This window comes from Stegostoma tigrinum, chromosome 20 (assembly GCF_030684315.1).
Source record: "Stegostoma tigrinum isolate sSteTig4 chromosome 20, sSteTig4.hap1, whole genome shotgun sequence".
NCBI lineage: Eukaryota > Metazoa > Chordata > Chondrichthyes > Orectolobiformes > Stegostomatidae > Stegostoma > Stegostoma tigrinum.
Genome location: NC_081373.1, coordinates 23,863,723 through 23,885,077, shown reverse-complemented (window position 1 = coordinate 23,885,077; position 21,355 = coordinate 23,863,723). Strand labels below are relative to the sequence as shown.

The 21,355-nt window shown below is 41.7% G+C and overlaps 1 protein-coding gene across 2 annotated transcripts; it reads left to right on the top strand.

Moving 5' to 3' along the window:
* The first annotated feature begins 7,738 nt into the window (after positions 1–7,738).
* LOC125461812 (MAGE-like protein 2) lies at positions 7,739–19,993 on the top strand. Of its 2 annotated transcripts, none has more exons than XM_048551041.2 (4): positions 7,739–8,024; positions 10,852–11,441; positions 15,766–15,918; positions 18,157–19,993. In XM_048551041.2, the coding sequence occupies exons 1-3, from the start codon at positions 7,970–7,972 to the stop codon at positions 15,889–15,891; spliced, it is 771 nt and encodes a 256-aa protein (XP_048406998.1). In that variant the 5' UTR covers positions 7,739–7,969; the 3' UTR covers positions 15,892–15,918; positions 18,157–19,993. The 2 variants fall into 2 exon arrangements, with proteins under 2 accessions (XP_048406998.1, XP_059509026.1); XM_059653043.1 differs by lacking the exon at positions 7,739–8,024 and adding an exon at positions 8,647–8,770.
* The last annotated feature ends 1,362 nt before the right edge of the window (positions 19,994–21,355 follow it).

Sequence of the window (21,355 nt, the reverse complement as noted above, 5' to 3'; positions counted from 1 at the left end):
GAATTGGACCCCATATACAAACCCACACAGATCAAAACTGGAAATGATAGTACTCACCACAACAGACCAGACGGTACAGATTCCCAGCAGAGTAGGAGAATATTGCTTTCATTAGAGACCTCAGTGATGATGTCATCTAGCATGGTGACGAAACGTCTGAATGAGAACAAGCCAGCTCGGCAATCAAGTCAACAAACTTGTAAATAAATTTTTTGGTTTGAAGCTTGAAGACAATAAACTAGTGGTTCAAAATTTCCAATGATACAAACCATTTTAAATGGGTGGGGGGTGGTGGAAGAAGGTGGTATTGTATAGGTAATGTCACTGGGATAACAGTTCAGAATTCCCAGGTAATGTCCTGGGGACATGGGCTCAAATCCCAGCATGGCAGATAGTGAAATTTAAACTCAATTTAAAAAATGTTGGAATAAAAATTAGCCAGTAACTGACCATGTTAATACTTTCAAATGTTCTAAACCCCATCTCATTCACTACTGTAATTTGAAATGGGAATCCTCTATCCTTACCTGGTCTGGCCCACATGTGATTTCAGACTCATGGTAATGTGGTTGACTCTGAGCTGGTCAATTAGGGATGGGCAATAAATGCTAGCCCGGCCAATAATGTCAAATGCCATAAATAAATACTGAAAAGCAAAGGTTGGAATTATGTATCACAGAAATGCTGTACCAAATCTCTGAAAGAGCCACCAAACGGTCCCATGCCTCAAAGACCTACAGTTTTTCACTTTCATGTCTTCCAAATCTCTTATGAAAAATGTTGTTCATAATTAACTGAGATACACAAGGTGTAGGGCTGGATGAACACAGCAGGCCAAGCCGCATCAGAGGAGCAGGAAAGCTGATGCTTCGGGCCTGGACCCTTCTTCAGAAAACATTTCTGAAGAAGGGTCCAGGCCCAAAACATCAGCCTTTTTGCTCCTCTGATGCTGCTTGGCCTGCTGTGTTCATCCAGCCCCACACCTTGTATATCTCAGATTCTCCAGCAGCTGCAGTTCCTACTACCCCTTCATAATTAAGTGATTGACTGTCCCATGCCAAAGTCATTTAGTTTTCATTTAAAAGGAAATATAATGTACTCAAAATGGAAGGATACACAACTTCAGATTCAATATCGGAAATGTCTACTGTTTGCACTTCCCACAATATCCGCCCTTGGGATTCTGCAGCTACAAATTTATTTAACCACATTCTCAACTGCACCTTTGAAACCCTAGTCCCTATTCAAACAATTACACTCTGTTTCACCTTGATCATTGCTCAATTATAGTCTTTACCTCTTGCAAGTCCCAGGCTCACAGGCTTCAATTAATATGGTGGGCAACTGATTTAACCACCCCGATTGAATGATATGAAGCACCATCAAGTCCTGTTCTCCACTGGCAGATTCAAAAGATCACCTTAGAATGCAAAGATAACAACTTATTTCTCAAATTTGAACTGCCTTCTTAAAATTCTTTCCCCTGCTTTCTTCAGTGACCTCCAACAAGTGCAAGGAAATCAGGGGCCTCTTTGTGACTAAGTTTGAGAAGATCCAACCCTAATCTGCTTCTGTCCTCCCTCTACCATCTGCAGAGTTTCAGCAGCTGACCAGGCCATCCTCCACTGTCCGAGACTGATTCTAGATTAAGTAAAGTCTCAATTTTAAAACTGTAACCTTATTTTCAAAAACAGAAGTTGCTGGAAAAGCTCAGCAGATCTGGCAGCACCTGTGAAGGAAAAAAAAGTCAGAGTTAACTTTTCGGGTCTGGTGACCCTTCCTCAGAATTCAAAGTTCTTCCAGTTCTGAGGAAGGATCACCAGACCCGAAACGTTTAACTCTGATTTTTCTTCTTCACAGATGCTACCAGACCTGCTGAGCTTTTCCAGCAACTTCTGTTTTTGTTCCTGATTTACCCCATCTGTAGTTCTTTCAGTTTTTAAACTTATTTTCAAGTTTGTCCATGACCTGATCGCTCTAATCTCCACCAGCCCTGCAATATTCCAAGACTTTCACACTCCTCCAATTGCAGCCTGTTGAGCAATCCATACCTTCATCCACCAAGGGCCCACACTCTGTTTATCCCTTCATAAACCTCTCCACCTCCCTCTTCTTTTATGTTTTGGCACTCTGCTCAAAACATAGCCTTTTAACGAAGCTTTAGTATCTATTTTGTGGCTTCCCATTCAGTCATGTTTCAATAATACTGTCATGAAGCACCTCGGGTTATTTTACTATATTAAAGATTTGGTACTAGATACTCAGTATATCTTCCTGCAAAGCCAGCCAACGACATATCCTCAGACTTGAAAATCCTGCAGTGATCAGCCCATCCATTTCCTAGAATATCTATGGATTAGAAAAGTTTAGGCCCAGTTTCCATAATGAAAGACTTTATGCATCAATTATTCAAAATTATCCAATGATCAGAACAATTTCTGATTTGTCTTTCAAGTGTTTCAGTAGCTTAGATTCCTGTCAGTGACAATTGGACATTTTTCCTTATGCAAATTCACTCCTGGGAATGAAAAGTGTACTTTCACATTTTATTGTTAGTTTTTTTTGTTATTAAATGTTGTGAGAGAAACACCAGCTACATTGTTACAATCCCCATAGAAATCGATAACTTTTAAAAGATACTCAGCTTCCAGTGATTGACTGAAAGGATCATAACAATAAGATTTCAAGGTTGAAGATCACTGTTTATTGCCCATCACTGATTGCCCTGGAGAATATGGTGGTGAGTCAGCTTTTGAACTTCTCAAGTCCTTTAATACACCTACAATATTTGAGGGAAGGATTTCCAGGATTTTAACTCTGCAACACAGAAGGAAAGGCACCGTATTTCCATATCAGGACCATATATGATTTGGAGGGGAAATTTCAGGGTGTGGTGGTTCCCTACATCTGTTGCACTTCTGTATCTAGGTTGCAAGATCGGAAGATACAGTCCAAGAAAGCTTGACAAGGTGTTGCAGCACATCTTCTCGAAGATTAGACTGTACCAATGGTACATCAGTATCAGAGGAGAGTGAATGTAGAAAGTAGTGGATGCAGTTTCAACAAAGTCAGCTGCTTTGTCCTGGATGGAGTCAATCTTCTTGGGTGTTAGTGGAGCTCACTCCTCAGGCAATGGAGATTGTTTCAATACATTCCTGACTTGTGTTTCGTTGATGGTGAATGAGTTTTGGGGAGGCAGGTGAGATAGACAATGCAGAAATCTCAGCCTCTGACCTGATCTAGGAGCCAGCGTACTTAATATGACAGGCCCAGTTTATATTTTTGGTCAATACTAGTTTTTTAAGTGTTGTTAATCCTGTACAGTATGATGTAGAGATGGGTACCAGGCACCTGTGTGGTGCATATCGGACTGGATGTTGTCATACTTTGTTGCAGGTGGATCACAGACTGTATTTAAAGGAAAGCACCTACACTTCTGTACAGCAGAAATTCGCTGCTCCTTCACTGTCACTAATTCAGAATTCTGCACTGGCACCCTGTCAGCACTGTGAGTGTGCCTGTACCACATGGACAATAGCAGTTCGAGAAGGCAGCTGACCACCACTTCCTGTGGACAATAGGGATGGGCAATATATGCTCGCCTAGCCAGTGATGTCTACATCCTGTTTGTGAATTGTTAAAAATGCGATCTGGACTAATTAAGAATAAGAATTTTCAGTAAGGATCCTATTTTGAAATTCTTACTGAGATGGGGGAAGAACTTGTGTGTAGAATGGTGTTTTAGTCAGAGATTGTGCCCATATCTGTGGAGGTGCAAATAATGCTAAACATTGTTCAATCATCAGTGAAAATCCCAAACTCTGACTTTACGATGGAAGGAAGGTCAATGATGCAGCAGCCCAAGGATTGGTATTTCAACCACTAGCCTAAACATTTCTCTGTTCCACCACCAATGCACCTTAGCTGAAATGCATACCATCCACAGGATGAAGGGTGTAAACCCAAAACATTGGCTTTCCTGCTCCTCTGATGCTGGCCGGCCTGCTGTGTTCCTCCAGCTCCACACTTTGTTGACCATCCTCAGGATGCACTGCTACCGTTCACACATGCCTTTTTCATCCAGCATTGTGACTACACCCACCATGAAAAACAAAAACAGGGTCTGCAAGAAAATACCGACACTGTTCAATGTCTCGCGAAGTCAGTGCTGTCCCCAGAAGGGTGTGCATCATTGCCCAAACAACATTTATTTTGTCAGCATCTTGAAACCATGTTTAACAGTATTATAAAAGGGACTGATGGCAAGGCATACAGAAAGTCAAGAAGAAAGTTCATCACCATTCTTTTTAGGGAGACTAGGAATGAATAATAAATACCAGCCTTGGCTGTGTGACGAGACTGATTTTATTCTGAAAAACAGGCCATACAGAAACACGGCTGAAAGTCTATTGCTGTGTTACCTAGTTGTGCCTCGTTGTCAGCAGTAGCTTTGTCACGAATGCTCTCACTTATGAGTCAGAATTCAAATCCATGGAACTGAACACAAAGTTTAGACTAACATTCAACTACAAAACTGATGGAATGCTGTAGTGTGGGAGCTGCCGTCTTTTGGGTGCCATTTAAATTAAGATCCATCTGCTTTATTCTGCTGTTTGTTCACTGTCACTGGGTCACAATCCTGGAACTCCCTCCCTTGTGGGGGATTGACCTACAGCACATGGACCGCAGCAGTTCAAGAAGGTAGTTCACCACCACCTTAAGGGCAACTAGCCATGGGCAATAAATGCTGGCCCAATAAATGCACATTCATGAGAGAATTAAAAGAAAGGAGCAGAAGCAGGTAATTCAGCTCTTTTTTCTGAAGGGTCTAGGCCCGAAATGTGAGCTTTCCTGCTCCCCTGATGCTGCCTGGCCTGCTGTGTTCATCCAGCTCTACATCTCGTTATCTCAGGTAATTCAGCCCATTGAGTTTGCTCAACCAATCAATGACATGTTGACTGATCTGATCATCTTCAACTCTTTTTCTCCTGCCTTTTCCCCATAATTCTTGACTGGCTTACCGATTAAAATTCAGTCTATCTCAGACATGAATATACTGAATGACCCAGCTTCTACAGCTCTCTTCAGTAAAGAAATTCTCAGATTCACTATCCTCAGAAATAAGAAAATTCCTCCTTATTTTTGACTTCTGATCCTAGACATTCCAATAAGCAATAACAACCTTTCCACATCTACCCTGTCAAACCCTCAAATGGGTAGTGGGTGTTGCTATTCGTTGCTCACTCCTAATTGCCTTTAAACTGTGTTGGGCCATTCAAGAAAGAGAAGGGGAATTAATCCCACCTTGTGTTGACACCACTAAAAAGAATGTCTCACCATTGTTGCACTGTAATTTGTGAAAGCTTGTTGTGTCTAAATTATCCTCCATAAAATTGCATAACAATATTGACTATATTTCAGAAATAATCATAGACTGTAAAGTGCTTTGGGAAGTCCTTAGTTAATGGAAGGTGCTATATAAATAAAATATTGTCTGTATCTTTCTTACTTTGCAGTTGCAGCACCTGTTTAACAAATATCAAAGCAAATCTTTTTAATTTTTTTTAAATTTTAACATGTCAAGGCAGTCACAGCAAAACAAAATGGATTTTGCAAAATAATTTCCAATAAAGTACCTTTAGAGACAATTATGATAAGACCTCTCATTTGGCACAGTTGAAGCTTTGTGTACAGTCAGAAAAGCTTGGTCTGGATATTCAATCCAATGTTTCACTACCATTGGGGAGTCAGTTAGCTCAGCTGGTTGGTTGTGCTGTGGACTGATGCTAACAGCATGGATTCAATTCCCACGCTGGTTGAGATTACCACAAAAGATTCTCCTTTTCAACCATTCTACTTGCTTGAGGTGTGGTGACTCTCCATTTAATATGCCTATTCTTGATGTTTACCATCTGTACATAATTCTATAAGACCATTTCTCTTTAATGAGAGAGCAGCTCTGTGATCTAGTCAGATTATGGTAACATTATCTTACCTTGTACTAGCGTGAAAGGTAAGATAAAGTTACCATAATCTGACTAGCTCACAGAGCTGCTCTCTCATTAAAGAGAAATGGTCTTATAGAATTATGTACAGATGGTAAACATCAAGAATAGGCATATTAAACGGAGAGTCACCACACCTCAAGCAAGTAGAATAGTTGAAAAGGAGAATCTTTTGCGGTTTTGACTACAGTATCAAATGCACTAGCAAATCAAAACAGGTGTTTCCAGATTACAATTTTCTGCATGCTTGTTTATACAGCTGTATTTTTATTTAGTAACAGGTAAATTCATTACCAGCCCTGCTGCTTCAAAGCTCCCATTACAGATTCACTTCAGCATACTATCAGCTTCGAAAAATTAGTGTCTACACAGAGTTCATCTCTTACTAATCACCTGAGTTACAATGATTTCTCACCTTGCATGGATGGGTGGGGTGCAGAGAAGTCAGAGATGGTCTTATAGAAGTATGTACAGATGGTCAACATCAAGAATAGGCACTGTAAAGAGAAAAGAAACAAGGAGTATGGATTCAAATTAACAAGTGGCAAAAATCAGTCCTGATACCAAAACATTTTTCATATAAATAATAAATAAATACAATGGATTTCCCCAGATATAGAAGTGCAGCCAAAATTTCAACCCATTTAAAAACTAATTAGATACTGCAATGAACAGATGAACTATAGGATTGGCATACTTTGTTATTAAATCTCTAATAACATTAAACCACTACAATTGTGTTAAATAGTTATATTTGGAGGCATAGCATCTACACTTCACAGTCACTAGTTCAAAGTCTCACATTAGCCCCCTGTCAGCACAGTGGGTATACCTGTGCCACATGGACTACAGCAGTTTAGAAAGGCAGCTGACCGTCACTTTCTTGAGGGCAATTAAAGATGGGCAAATAAATGCTGGCCTAGTCAGTGACACCCATTTTTAAAACCACGAGTTAGAATAATGAGTAAGCCACACTTTCAGTAGGAAGTCTCTCCCAAAATTCTTATTGAGATGGAATCCAACTCATGAACAAAATGGTCATTGAGGTAGATTAGAATAAATTTGTTTTTAAAAACCCTGATCCCCATCCTGTAGAAGTTGCTCTCCATGTGGTTCACAATAGCCCTCTCGCTACAGTGCTCAGCTGCACATACGTTACATGTTGTGCTTCCATTCAATAGGACAATGATCAAGGCAATCAGGAAGGTACGATAACTACTGGAGCAAACACAGAAGTTGCTGGATACACTCAGCAGGTCTGGCAGCACCTGTGAAGAAAAAGAAATCAGAGTTAGCATTTCAGATCTAGCGACCCTTCCTTAACTCTTATTGATTTACAGCATCCTCAGTTCCCAGGAAGGGCCACCAGACCCAAAACATTAACTCCACTTTTTCCCCTCACAGATGCTACCAAACCTAGATAACAAAGTGTGAAGCTGGATGAACAACACCAGGTCAAGCAGCATCTTAGGAGCACAAGATGCTGCTTGGCCTGCTGTGTTCATCCAGCTCCACACTTTGTTATCTCGGATTCTCCAGCATCTGCAGTTCCCATTATCTCTACTACTAAACCTACAGAGCTTTTCCAGCAACTTTGCTTTAGTACAGCATCCTCACTACTTTTTTTAAAAGTAAATACTGGCCTTGTTAACCACACCCAGAACCAATTAAGGTGAAAGAAAACTCCACCCCAAAAATTTTACGTCAGCTCCCATGACAAGCAACAACTCTTGTTACTAGATCATTGGCTAATGAGCATTTTAGGAAACTTGCCATGGGCTAATCGATCTCATTTTATCTATTGGTATTGATCACAGCTTTCCATGCGTACCTATATGTACGTATGTGGAGCGATGCTCTTCTGTAAACGGTTGCAGAGGTGGTGCTAGACTGTATTTGCATAAAGAGCGTGTACGTGTTTTCCGTATTGCTTTTGATGAAACTCAACTCCTTGATAAAGCAGCATGGCGTGGAAAGTCTGTTTCCTTATCATTGTTGTATTATGTCTCTTCATAGATGGTACGTATTTAAGTAGAAAGCGCTAGTTTAAGGCTTCAAAGTGACAGCAGGTTACAGATTCCAAATGCAGTAAAAGTGTTAATGCCAACAGCCCCGCGAGAGAAACGTGTGTCCCCCTCTGTTAATGGGGAGTCGGTGCTGAATTGGCAGTACCTTTGCCCAGTTGTCGAAATCAGGAAGCTGTGTTTACATTGGCCAAAATAAACCCTTTTTTCATTAAAAGACATTAAAAAAAACTAATTTAAATAGTGAGCGGGTGGCAATATTAACTTGCAGTGTGATTTTTGTGAGCCTGTTTAACTGAGTCAAACGTAATATTTCGACCTTTGCCTTGGTCATGTGAGAAGTCACTTGGAGAATTGAGCTACCAACTCACGCTGAAACCGCGGCATTTATTTCACTTCCGTTTTGTTGCCGTTTATCTTGAAAGGAAAGACTTCATGTGCTTTGAAATTGTGTGTTTGCATCCGGAAACTCGTGTTATAACTCAATCATCAAATACAATTCTAAAAGATTAGTGGTAAACTGAATTTCACTTGAGTACAATACTTCCACGCCTAAATCTTGAGGTCTAATCATGACTCCGCCCCTAAATTATAAACCACTTTATTCCTTCCGAAATATATCATGGCTGAGCCGTTCGAGTTAACATCAGATTCCCGCGTGTTACTGGAACATTGCCGTTTTCTCGTATCTATTGCCTCAATTGCCCTCGCTTGAGACCTGAACAGAAACAGTAGTGCAGGGTAATAACACTTCTGTGCGAACCGTTTTTATCTATGGCTTCTAAAAACAAAAATCTCATTTGATTAATGTTGTTGAATGGCATTGATCCTGACTTGAAGACAGTTTCATTTCTGAGTAAATTTGACTAAGTCCTGACTTACGCATGTTAAAGACTGTTTATGCCATAAAAATACGTTATTTGCTGGACCCTTCCCTTAAACTTCAAGAATCTGGGGGTAAAATTAATGTTATTTCTGCAGAATAAAGTGTCAGCTTTATTAATAACGCTTCTTGCAGAGCAAAACCTACATCTCAAAGCAGAGAAGGTTTCCATTTTTCAATGGTTTATAGAAGTAGATGCATTACTTAGCTCTCATTGTACCAATCTTCATGTCTGATTCAATACTTAAAGAGGAGCCTCTTTTGCAAAGAACTTGGCCTTTAGTAAGGATCTCACTAGCAATGACTATGTTGAAAGAAAAATAATGTTAGACTCTGGATGTGGTAGAATCAGTGGACAGAAAGCATAATTAATGTTTCAGGTTAACTTTGCTTTCTCCCAACAGATACTGTTAGACCTGCTAAGTCTCTGGAGCAATATTTTTGTTTATTTCTTCAAATTGTCAGCATCATGATTCTTAACCGGATGGCTTGGTGAGCAAGCCAACAATTTCCTCCACAAACCCAGCTACAAATCTTTGCAAGAACCTTTTTAAAGTGTTCTTTAATTTCAGTTTGTAATATACTGCGATTTAGAGGGCTGTAGTGATTGCTGCCTCTTCTACTATCACTTAAAGTTCTGTGAAATTTTCTTTTTTGACTTGTTCAGAAATTGTTTGCATTACTTGTGCATTGAATTTTGTTACGACGAGGAAATAGCCAAATCAAATCAGCCTTTCCCTAATTCTGTGCTGCAGATGCAATAAAATGTAAATGTTCAAAATTGAACCCCAAAGGTTCCTTAGCAGACTTCTTGGAAAAACCAACCCCTGATTATGGAAAAACCCCAATGTAGCAATTTAGTAACAATAAACTAACTAGCAGAGCAAAATTAAACAAGTAATCTGATGTGTATGTTTAAACACAATCCTTGTTTTCGATGCCATCACACCAAAGCCAGACAGACAAATGGTTAAGGGATAAATAAAACAAAACTGATCAGATTACTTAAGTGAGTTTAATGCATTGTTCTACAGGCAAAGATGCTTGTTTCTCAGTTAATTTTCTAAAGATGTTGATCAGGACCACTTTTTCCATTCACTCTGAAGAAACTTAATTTGTATTCTCCAAACTTCTAGTAGCTGATGGGATGTTAAGCAAGGAGCCTTAGAACTTGCTGCTGTAGCATCAGCAGCCAAAGCCCTCACATGAAACCGTCCAGAACTCAATTATAATTGTGACCACTCCCTGATAGATTGACAGTCACTGCAAGGTTCTAGTTACCATTTCAACATTTGCTTGAGAATACAGCCTTTTCCAGACTTGTCGGAACCAGTTCCCAGGAACTGACCGAGTTTATGGCCAAAGATCTTCTGTCTGGTCAAATGAACTGCTCTTTGGTGTCAAGGAGCCTCTAAACCTTTTAAGAATCAACCAGCAATTAACTTCCTAGCCTGTCCTAGCAAAAAGCGGCTTGTTTGTGTTCTTTCCTTTATATTAACACACACTGCTGCCTGCTGACCAAATGTCAATTTCATCTCTCGGCACCAAGCTAAAGTTAATAGAATAAAAATGAAAAAGCAAAATGGGTTTTAACAGTGTGGGTAGATCAACTAAAGTTATGAGCTGTCACTTCCAATTTGGACATTCCTGACTGGTTGAAAAATCTAAATACATTGCTGGCTTATATACTGAACTGAAGTTGTGACCCCATCAGAAAATGTTAGGCGTATCTCACGCTTGCCCCAACTAAATTTGGACCAAGTCTCATAGAGACTTTCTCCTTTCCATGTTGGATTTCATGTCTGCCCAAGCTTGGACAATGAGTATTTAATGCATATTTCCTTTGACAGTGAGGACATTGATACCTGTTAAAGAGGCAACAAATGCCTTTGCACTTAATTTACTACCATTAAGCAATGGATCTTTGAATTTTTACCAGGCCATGCTGAGGGAGGCCCAAAAATACAGACCAAGAACGAGGGACGAGGCATGGATGGGGAAAAGAATGTGACGTCGCCCAAGGGCGAGGGCACGAAGGGCACGGAGCCGCCGCCCGAGGGCACGGGCACGAAGGGCACGGAGCCGCCGCCCGAGGGCACGGGCACGAAGGGCACGGAGCCGCCGCCCGAGGGCACGAAGGGCACGGAGCCGCCGCCCGAGGGCACGGGCACGAAGGGCACGGAGCCGCCGCCCGAGGGCACGGAGCTGCCGCCCGAGGGCACGGGCACGGAGCCGCCGCCCGAGGGCACGGAGCCGCCGCCCGAGGGCACGGGCACGGAGGGCACGGAGCCGCCGCCCGAGGGCACGGGCACGGAGGGCACGGAGCCGCCGCCCGAGGGCACGGGCACGGAGCCAGACAAGGGGGTGCTGCCCAAGGGCCAGGGCCAAGGCACGAAGGAGACTGAGACTGGGAAGGCAAAGGAAATGCTGCTGGCACCAACTGTGACAAGCAGTCGCTTTGTAATTTATCTGCTAAGTGGCTCTTTGTTTGTAGCAGTAATGTACGTTCTCTACCACAGCAAAAGCAAGGTAAGCTTGGCATTTTATATTTGTGACTGTCAAATTTTAGTTTTGAGATATAAAGTTTGCTGCATTACGTCTAGGTTTTTTTTGCAGATCCTAATGCCAATTATGCTGTAGAGTTAGAGAGTCATAGCACAGAAACAGACCCTTTGCTCCAATCCGTCCATGCCAACCAAGTTTCCCAAACAAAACTAGTCTCGCTTGCCTGTATTTACCCATGTTCCTCTCGACCTTTCTTATTCATCTACTTAGCAGAATGTCTTTTGGATAGTAGCTACCTGCATCCACCACTTCCTCTGGCAGTTTACGCCACATAAGAACCACTCTGTATGTGGAAAACGTTGCTCCTCAGGTCCCCTTTATAAATCTTTCTCTCCTCACCTGGAAAATATGCTGGACAACAAAGTGTGAAGCTGGACGAATTCAGCAGGACAAGCAGCATCCCAGGAGCACAAAAGCTGACGTTTTGTGCCTAGACCCTTCATCAGAGAGTGCCCAGCTTCACACTTCGTTGTCTTTGGATTCTCCAGCATCTGCAGTTCCCATTATCTCAGAAAAATATGCTGCTTGGTTTTGAGCTCCCCTCCCCCAGGGAAAAGTCCTTTGCTGTTCACCTTATCCATACCCTGATGATTTTATAAACCTCCATAAGGTCACTCCCTCAACCTCCTATACTCCAGTGGAAAAAAGTCGCTGCCTTTGCAGCCTCTCCTTTATAACTCAAATCCTCCTCATTCCTGGTAAATGTTTTCGGAGCCCTCTCCAATGAATAATATCCTCCCTAAAGCAGGATGACCCGTACTTGTAAAGAAGTCCACAGATTCGCTACCCTTAGAAAATATTCCTCCTCATCTTGTATTAAATAGGTGACTTTTTTTCCTCCTTTATTCGCTCACGGGTTGAGGGCATCGCTGACCAGGCAGCATTCATTGCCCATCCCTAATTGCTCAGAGGGCAATTGAGTCAACGACATTATTGTGGGTCTGGAGTCACATGTCTGGAGTCAGACCAGATGAGGACAACAGTCTCCTTCATTAAAGGACTGTAGTGAACCAGATGGGCTTTCTGGATAATTGGCAATGGATTCATGATCATCATTAGACTCTTAATTCCAGATATTTTTGTTGACTTCAAATTCCACCATCTGCTGTGGTGGGATTCAGACCGGGGTCCCCTGAAAGTTATCCAGGTCTCTGGACTAACAGTCCAGCGATAATATCACTTGACCATCACTCCCCTATGCTGAGATTATGTCCTCCTCTCCTAGACTCTACTACAAGGGAAACATCTTAGTGTTTACTCTGTCAAGTTCCCCAAGAATCCTGTATATTCCAAAGTGTATAAGCTCAACCTGCTCAACCTCTCTTTAGCCAGCCCTTGGACCTGGTATCAGCCTACTGAACCTTCTCTGAACTGCCTCTGATTCCAGTATATCTTTAATTAATAAAGAGCCCAAAACTGTTCAGTTATTCTAGCTATGATCTGAGTAGTACTTTATACAGTTTTTTTAGCAAGATTTTTTTTATACTCCATTCTCTTTGAAATAGAAGAAACATTATAAACTTGGATGCTAGCGTTTTTGTTTTGCAATTCATGCACTAGCAGCCCCTAATCTGTGTTGCAGCTTTCTGGAATTTTTTTCCATTTCAATATTTAGCTCCTCCTTACTCTTCCTGCCAACATGTATAACCTCCCATTTTCCAACATATTCTGAATAAAATTTCATTCTATTCATGTAATTTGTCTATATCCCTCTCAAGGCTTGGTCATCCTCACCACATTTGTCATTTGTGAACTTCACTATAGTATATTCACTTTCCACATCCATGTCATTCATGCATATTGTAAATACTTGTGCCCCAGCACTTATCATCCTCATTGGCAGTCCCTCATAGACTAGCGAAATCTTCCACTTTCAGGGTGGCTGTACATGCTGCCATGCTTGGGGCAGAAGATGGGTAAGAGAAAGGGGGAGAGGAGCTTTGGTGTGGCAACGTGCTTCTTATGCTATTTTTAGAAGGCTTCCGCTTTGTCTTGATAGCAAGCCTTGAGGTGCTCGACACCTTCCCAGATGCTGCTCCTCCATTTTGGATGGTCTTGGACTAGTGCTTCCTTGGTGTCAGCGGGACATTCTGTACTTCCCCAGTGAGACCTTTTTCCAAGTATTCCTTAAGCATTTCCTCTGTCCGCCTGGGGTTCACCTGTCGTTTCGAAACTGGGAGTAGAGCACTTGCTTAGGGATTCTCGTGTCGGTCATTCAGACGACATGCCCAGCCCATTGCAGCTGATTAAGGGTGGTTAGTGCCTCAGTACTGGGAATGTTGACCTGGTCAGGGTCGTTGGCATTGGTGTGTCTGTTTTCCCAGTGAACACACAAAATTGTGCGCAGGCAGCATTGGTACTGCTCCAGTGTCTTGAGGTATGTGCAATAGACAGTCCACATCTCCGAGCCATATAGGAAGATAGGAACTACCACAGCTCTGTAAACCATGAGCTTTGTGTCAAATCTGATGGTAGTGCCTTTGAACAGCCTTTTTCTCTGGTGGCTGAAGCCTGCCCCAGCATGCTGGAAGTAATGCTGGATCTCTTCTTCAATAACTGCTTTGACTGATAGGACACTCCCAAGTTATCGAAGTGGTCCTTCTGGCACTTCTCCCAGTTAGATCACCATCTTGAAAATGTTCTCCTAACCCAATGCAGTCTTCTATTTGTTAGCCAGACCTCTTGATGTTAATATATAACCTTCAGCGCCAAGGACGTTGTAAGTAGCCTTTTGTGGTACCTTATTGAATACCCAACTTTCTACATCTACTGGCTCCTCTTTATTTACCCAGCCTGTTACGTCTAAGATCTCTAATACAGTTATCAGTCATAATTTCTCTTTCATGAAGCCATGCTGTCATGGATTACATTGTTTCTATAAGATCTGCTATTATACCCTTTATAATAGATGAATATTTTCCTAATGACAATTAGTTTAAAACCTGGCCTGTAGCCTCCTGAATTGTCCCTCTGTTTTTAAATATGGTTATCACATTAAGTGTGCAATCCTCGGGAAATTTTTCCCAGCATCCTAATGATTCTTGGAAGATGGCAACCAGTGGATCCACTATCTCTAGCTATTTCCTTCAATATCCTAGGATGTATCCCATCAGGTCTTGCAGTTTTAATAGCCTTAAGCCCCGTTTGTTGCCCTAGTGACTATTTTTCTCTTATGGCAGTTATTGCTTATTTCCTCTTTTCCCCTCTTGTCCCTTTAGCCATTTGATTATTTAGTATGGAATGCCATTAGTATCTCCCATTGGTCAAATATTTGTTCAGCTACTCTACTGTTTTGTGACTCTGCCTTATTTCTCTGGCTTCATTCTCTAAGGGGCCCATGTTTAATGTTGTGTTTTTCATGTATTATAAGAAGCTCTTACCATCTGTTACTTGCTCACCCCAAAATTTACTAGTTTTAATTATCTTTTGGCTTTTACAACTTGCGTATTTCTGATTTACCACTAATCTTTGCCATGTTGTTTGTTTTACTTTCAGTTTTGTATTGTTCTTGACCCTGATTTTACAAAATTGGTCAATTTATCCCCATCCTAGAATCGTTCTTCTTCAGGATATATCTCTGATCAGGAACCTTTTTTAAAAACATTTGCCAGTATTCATCAACTGTCATTTCTGCTAACCTCTCTTCCCAATTCACTCCTGCCAACTCTGTCATCATCCTTATGTAACTGTCCTCCTTTACATTTATCCTAGATGTTTCCAATCCATGTTTCTCATTCAGTGAATGCTAAATTGTTACCCTTGGGAACAATGACCACAAGCAGGTTTCCTAAGATTAATTTATTAAACCTAGCTCATTACACATTACTGGATACAAAATAGCCTGATCCCCAGGATCCACAACACTTTTTTTATTCTAGAGTACAATCCTGAATGCCCTGCTATGAATTCTTGATGCAAAGTTACTCACTAAGTATTTAATCTCATGTTGCTTGAGATAGAGAGGGTATCTTTAACAAGCCTGTCAGGGAAATTACCATCAGCTGCAACAATGGATTTACACAACCACCACCACGAAACCGAACACCCCCCCCCCCCCCCCCCCCACCCCGCTGCTGCCAACCAAACCCCAATCTTACTCCACTAAAATCCAAAGAGGTTTAAAAATGTTGACAGGATATAGCCAGTGTGCACCTGGTGAACTGTCCTTGTGATAGTTTTTTTTCAGATTTTAAAAGCTGCTCTCTTTAAATTGTGTGATAGGCACGCTATTTCAACATTGGCAACAGACTGAGTTTTAAAAGGAATCATGTACACGCTTTATTTCCAGATCAGTGGATTGTGCCAGAAAAATGGGCCCAGAAGAACTAAACGTCCAAACGTATCTGAATATCAGCAGCTTGATCAGAATTTAAGTGATATAATCACCAGTCTGCAAAAGAAAAACATTGACTAAAAAAGAAAATTTGTTATAAAACCTCAGGTATATATTTTCTTTTCAAATGTTGTCTTCCACAAGGTTTTAAAGTTTCATTTTGATCTAATGATTAATGTTGATGCCCAATGAATGCATTGCAGTTCATTTTATTTATTACTAATGTTTGGAGCCTTGGGACTTTTTTTTTGAAGTATTGTAGTGGTGCATTTAGAAAGCATATTGCTAGTCTGGGATTGATTTACATCCTGTAGATTTTTTTTGTCTACAAGTTTTATGCTGCTTGGCATTCGACAACAGTAAGAGAAAAAGTTTGACATCAAAGCAATATTGTGTATATGGCATCAAGGAGCCCAAGCAAAATTCTTGTTCAATTGGAACTGGGGTGGGGGGCTGGGGAGCACTCTCCACCAGTTGGAGTTATACATAGGACAAAGGAACATGACTGGCTGAAGGTTAATCATCTCATTCCAGGACAGTACTGTTGCACTGCAGTACTATCCTCTGGGTAGTGTCCTAGGCTCAACTACCAGCTGCTTCATCAATGACCTTCCCTCCATCAGTTTGTGCAATCAATAAATATCCCCATGTACAATGTTCAGCACCATGCTTTGCTACTCAGATTCTGAAACAGTCCGAGTTCATGCTGGACAACACTCGGGCTTAGCATGCTAAGTATCTGGCAATGACCACCTCCACCAAGACAATCTAAATGTCTCTTAATATTCAGTGTCATTATGATTGCTTACTGTCTGCAATCTCAACATCAAGCACTTTACCATTTGGTCAGAAAAGGAACTGGAGTAACTTTATAAATGCTGTAGTTGCAAGACCCTGTCAGAGGCTGTACATTCTGTGGTGAATATCTCACCTTGGTCGCCCCAAAGCCTGTCCCCCAATCTCGAAGTCAATCGGGTATGTGATGAAATAATCTCCACTGACCTGGATGGTAGCAATAGCATCAATTCAACACCATCCTGAGTGAAGAAGCTGCTTGATTTGGCAGCCACTTGACCACCTTTTACTCACTTCATTCACCTATGCACATTTGCAAGTGTTTTTTAATTCATTTGCAAGATGAGGGCACTGCTGGCTAAGCAACATTTATTGCCTATCCTTAATTGACCAGAGGGCAAGTGAGAGTCAACCTCAAGCCTTGAGTCACATAGGCCACACCCAGGTGAGAATGGCAGTTTCCCTCCCTAAAGGGCATTAGTGAGCCAGGTGGGATTTTACAACAATTGATCATGGATCACAATTATCATTAGATATTTAGTGAATTCAAATTCCACAATCTGCTGTGGCAGGATTCAAACCCGGGTCCCCAGAATGTTACCTGGATCTCCGGGTTAACAGTCTAGCGATAATACCACTGGGCTGTTGCCTCCGATGTGTATCTATCTTCAAGATACATTGCCACAGATCACTCTGATAGCACCTTGTAAATGTACAGAATACCAGCTAGAAGGATCAAGGCAGCAAATACTTTGACTGCCACCTGTGGTTCTCCTCCAAGTATCATGACATCCTTACTTAGAATTACATGACCACTGTCTTACTGTTGTGGTGTTGTAATGCTGAATCCCTAACAGTGTTGTGAATGTGTCCACAAGAAGATAGCTCACCACCTTCAATGGCAATTAATAATCAATAAATGCAAGTCTAACTAACAACATCCACATCCACAAACAAATTAGAAGGTATGTTTACCCTTTCTTGACCCAGCAGAAGTATTAAAGATGCAGTTTTGATGTCATCTGAAATTCTTATCCTGGTTTTTTCTTTGTAGTTACCCTTTAAATCATCTGTTGTGGCAAACTGCCACAGCTGCTTTGGTACTAATAACCTGAGATTAAGTAAACTTTACCAATCATGACTGTCAATGAACTAAAGCTTTCAGTTCCTGAACTTTGCCTGTTCCATCAAATTGGGATTTGCGGGTGGAAAAAGAAAATTACCTCACTGATTGGAAAGCTTTCAGTTAATTTCTTAATAGTCAAAGTATTTGATTTAGCAAGTAACTTCATACACCACTGTCTTCACCAGCAACCTTTCTCACTGGATGAGACCTCTTCTACTGGCCAATGTGAGTAATGTTAGTACGGTCTACATCAACATGTTTTTCGAAGCTTTACATCCTGAAGTGAAATAGCCAGGATTCTGAGGCAGGTGGCCAGGGCTTACTTAAACAGGGTTCTGAAAGCAGTTTTTTTAATAGTCAGTTTTGAAGGCACGAATGGAACAGAGTGAAATTAATCTAGTGTTTTGCCATGTCTTGTCTTTCAGGTTTACAACATTGCTTCAAAATGCTTTGAAGTCCCTGCCTTAAATCTGAAATGTGATGAATAAAGAAGGCAAAGCAGTTTTTTAAATGTCTCATTCCAAATTTGAGATTTCAGCTCTCCTTGCTGGAGAATTATTATTTGGGAGAAATTCACATTTAATAGTCCACAGCTAATATCAGAAGTGCCTCATCCTGTGCTTTAAAACTTGATCTATTTCATTTCCGTATTACTTTGCACAATTTGTCTCAAATCTGTTGTGAAACTTTAAAATGTAATTTGTTTGCAGAGCTGATGTGTTTTGTACATGCATTTATAAAACTGATTCTTCAAGATGCAGTGCATTTTTTTTTTAAATGATTGAAGTAAACTTGATGTTTCGAAGTCTTGCACGAGTTTTGTGATCTAATCTAATTGTACACTGGATCCAAAGCCACAGAATAATTTACCACTTACATCTACAAATGAAAACTTAATACTTATGATTTTAGCTGCCTAAATGTTTCAGGAATCACGTCCATTATTTCTACTCAAATTTTTTACTTTTGATGGAATACGGTTTTGATAATTTGTCAGTCACTGGCAGTGAAAATGTGACAAACCTATTTTTGTGTATATTCAATGAAATCATTGTACCGTTTTGATTTTGCCATGATCTGAGCATATTTGCCATGCCTTGTAGCTGTAGCAAAAGGAATATGTTGGAATGAGTGTGAGACTTGGTTAAATCAGCTGGTTCTAATCATTTTCTAAAAATGTCAGTCAGGGTTAGGCAATGCCAAATAGGGCACAGTAACAATCAATCAAAGGTCAACAGAAACTTAGCAAAATGCCATGACAGAGTGATGATGCTGTGAGCTCACCACAAGATGTAGGTGAAGAAGTAGGCCTTTCAGCCCCTCCAGTCTGCTCAACTGTTCAATGAGATCATTGTTGATCTGGTGATCCTCAACTCCAAATTTTTATGCCTTTTTTATTCCCCCTATAATGCTAGTTTCCCTGACTAATTAAAATCTATGCATCTGGCCTTCAGCTATTGAGGTCTTGAGGCAAAACTTTGCTGTCTCCAAACCTGATTCTTTTTGACCAGTCCATTGTTTTCCACCTTCAACGAACTCCAGCCAATTGAGAGAGCAGCATGTTCTTTCCTATCCTGAACATAAGGCTTCTATTCTTTCGATGTACATCAGTTCTCAGTTTGCACTTAAATGATAAAATGATCATTCTTGTATGAAGTCCTTTACTACCTCACCCTCCCTGATAACCTTTAATGGACAGTTTCTTTTGTATGTGCTCCACCATTGATAGCTGGTTCTTCAGTCACCCAGTGCCCAGTGGACTTCTTAAATTTTGAACCCACCTCCTAATATTCCAATGAATCAGAGTCAACTTATGACTAATTGGAGCATTTAGAAACTATATTGCCTGTTTCTGAAGAAGTCACATTGGGACTTAAAACCTTAACTCTGTTTCTCTCTCCACAGATGCCACCAGACCTTCTGAGGTAACAAAGTGTGGAGCTGGATGAACATAGCAGGCCTAGCAGCATCTTAGGAGAACAAAAGCGGGCCTAGGCCTGCAACGTCAGCTTTTGTGCTCCTAAGATGCTGCTGGGCCTGCTGTGTTCATCCAGCTCCAGACTTTATCTCAGATTCTCCAGCATCTGCAGTTCCCATTATCTGACCAGACCTTCTGAAGTTTATTTAATTCACACATTATGCACATGACACCCTCTGTGATTGCCTGCTGTAAATATACTGTTCTCCCCTTTTATATGATGTGATTAAAGGAGCAGTCCTTTTGAAAGCTTTGTGATTTCAAATAAACCTGCTGGACTACAATGTGGTGTTGTTTGATTTCTGACCATCTACTTTATAAAGTAGAGATAACAAAGTGTGGAACTGGATGAACACAGCAGGCCAAGCAGCATCTTAGGAGCACAAAAGCTGACGTTTTGGGCCTAGACACTTCATGAGAAAAGATGGTGGGGAGAGGGTTCTGAAATAAATAGGGAGAGAGGGGAGGCGGATTGAAAATGGATAGAGGAGAAGATAGGTGGAGAGGAGACAGACAAGGGGTGTGTATGGAGCCTGTAGAGGTGAGTGTAGTTAGGGAGGGGATAGGTCAGTCTGGGGAGGACAGACAGGTCAAAGGGGCGGGATGAGGTTAGTAGGTAGGAAATGGAGGTGCGGCTTGAGGTGGTAGGGGATAGGTGAGAGGAAGAACAGGTTAGGGAGGTGGGGACGAGCTTGGCTGGTTTTGGGATACAGTGGAAGGAGTGAAAATTTTGAAGCTTGTGAAATCCACATTGATACCATTGGGCCGCAGGGTTCCCAAGCGGAATATGAGTTGCTGTTCCTGCAACCTTCAGGTGGCAAAGGTGTGGCACTGCAGGAGGCCCATAATGGACATGTCGTCTAAGGAAAGCGATGGGGAGTTGAAATGGTTCACGACTGGGAGGTGCAGTTGTTTATTGCGAACCCAGCGGAGGTGTTCTGCAAAGCGGTCCCCAAGCCTCCGCTTGGTTTCCCCAATGTAGAGGAAGCCACAATGGATACAGTGGATGCAGTATACCATATTGGCAGTTGTGCAAGTGAACATCTGCTTGATGTGGAAAGTCTTCTTGGGGTCAGGGAGGAGGTGTGGGGGCAAGTGTAGCACTTCCTGCAGTTGCAGGGGAAAGTGCTGGGTGTGGTGGGATTGGAGGGAAGTGTGGAGCGGACAAGGGCGTCACAGAGAGAGTGATCCCTCCGGAAAGCAGACAAGGGTGGGGATGGAAAAAAGTCTGGTGGTGGGGTCGGATTGTAGATGGCGGACGTGTCAGAGGATGGTGTGTTGGATCCGGAGATTGATGGGGTGGTATGTGAGGATGAGGGGGATTCTATTTTGGTGGTTATTGCGGGGGTGGGGTGTGAGGGATGAGTTGTGGGAAATGTGAGAGACATGGTTGAGGGCGTTCTCGACCATTGCAGGGGGGAATTTGCAGTCCTTGAAGAACAAGGACATCTGAGATGTACGGGAGTGGAATGCCTCATCCTTGGAGTAGATGCAGTGCAGGCAAAGGAATTGGGAATAGGGGATGGGATTTTTGCAGGAAGGTGGGTGGGAGGAGGCGTATTCTAGGTAGCTGTGGGAGTCGGTGGGCTTGAAATGAACATCGGTTTCTAGGTGGTTGCCTGAGATGGAGACAGATAGGTCCAGGA

Coding starts and splice junctions, on each gene's coding strand:
- LOC125461812 (XM_048551041.2), top strand. CDS start 7,970: ATGGCGTGGAAAGTCTGTTTCCTTATCATTGTTGTATTATGTCTCTTC. Junction 8,025..10,851: donor ATTATGTCTCTTCATAGATG/GTACGTATTTAA, acceptor AATTTTTACCAG/GCCATGCTGAGGGAGGCCCA. Junction 11,442..15,765: donor TCTACCACAGCAAAAGCAAG/GTAAGCTTGGCA, acceptor CTTTATTTCCAG/ATCAGTGGATTGTGCCAGAA.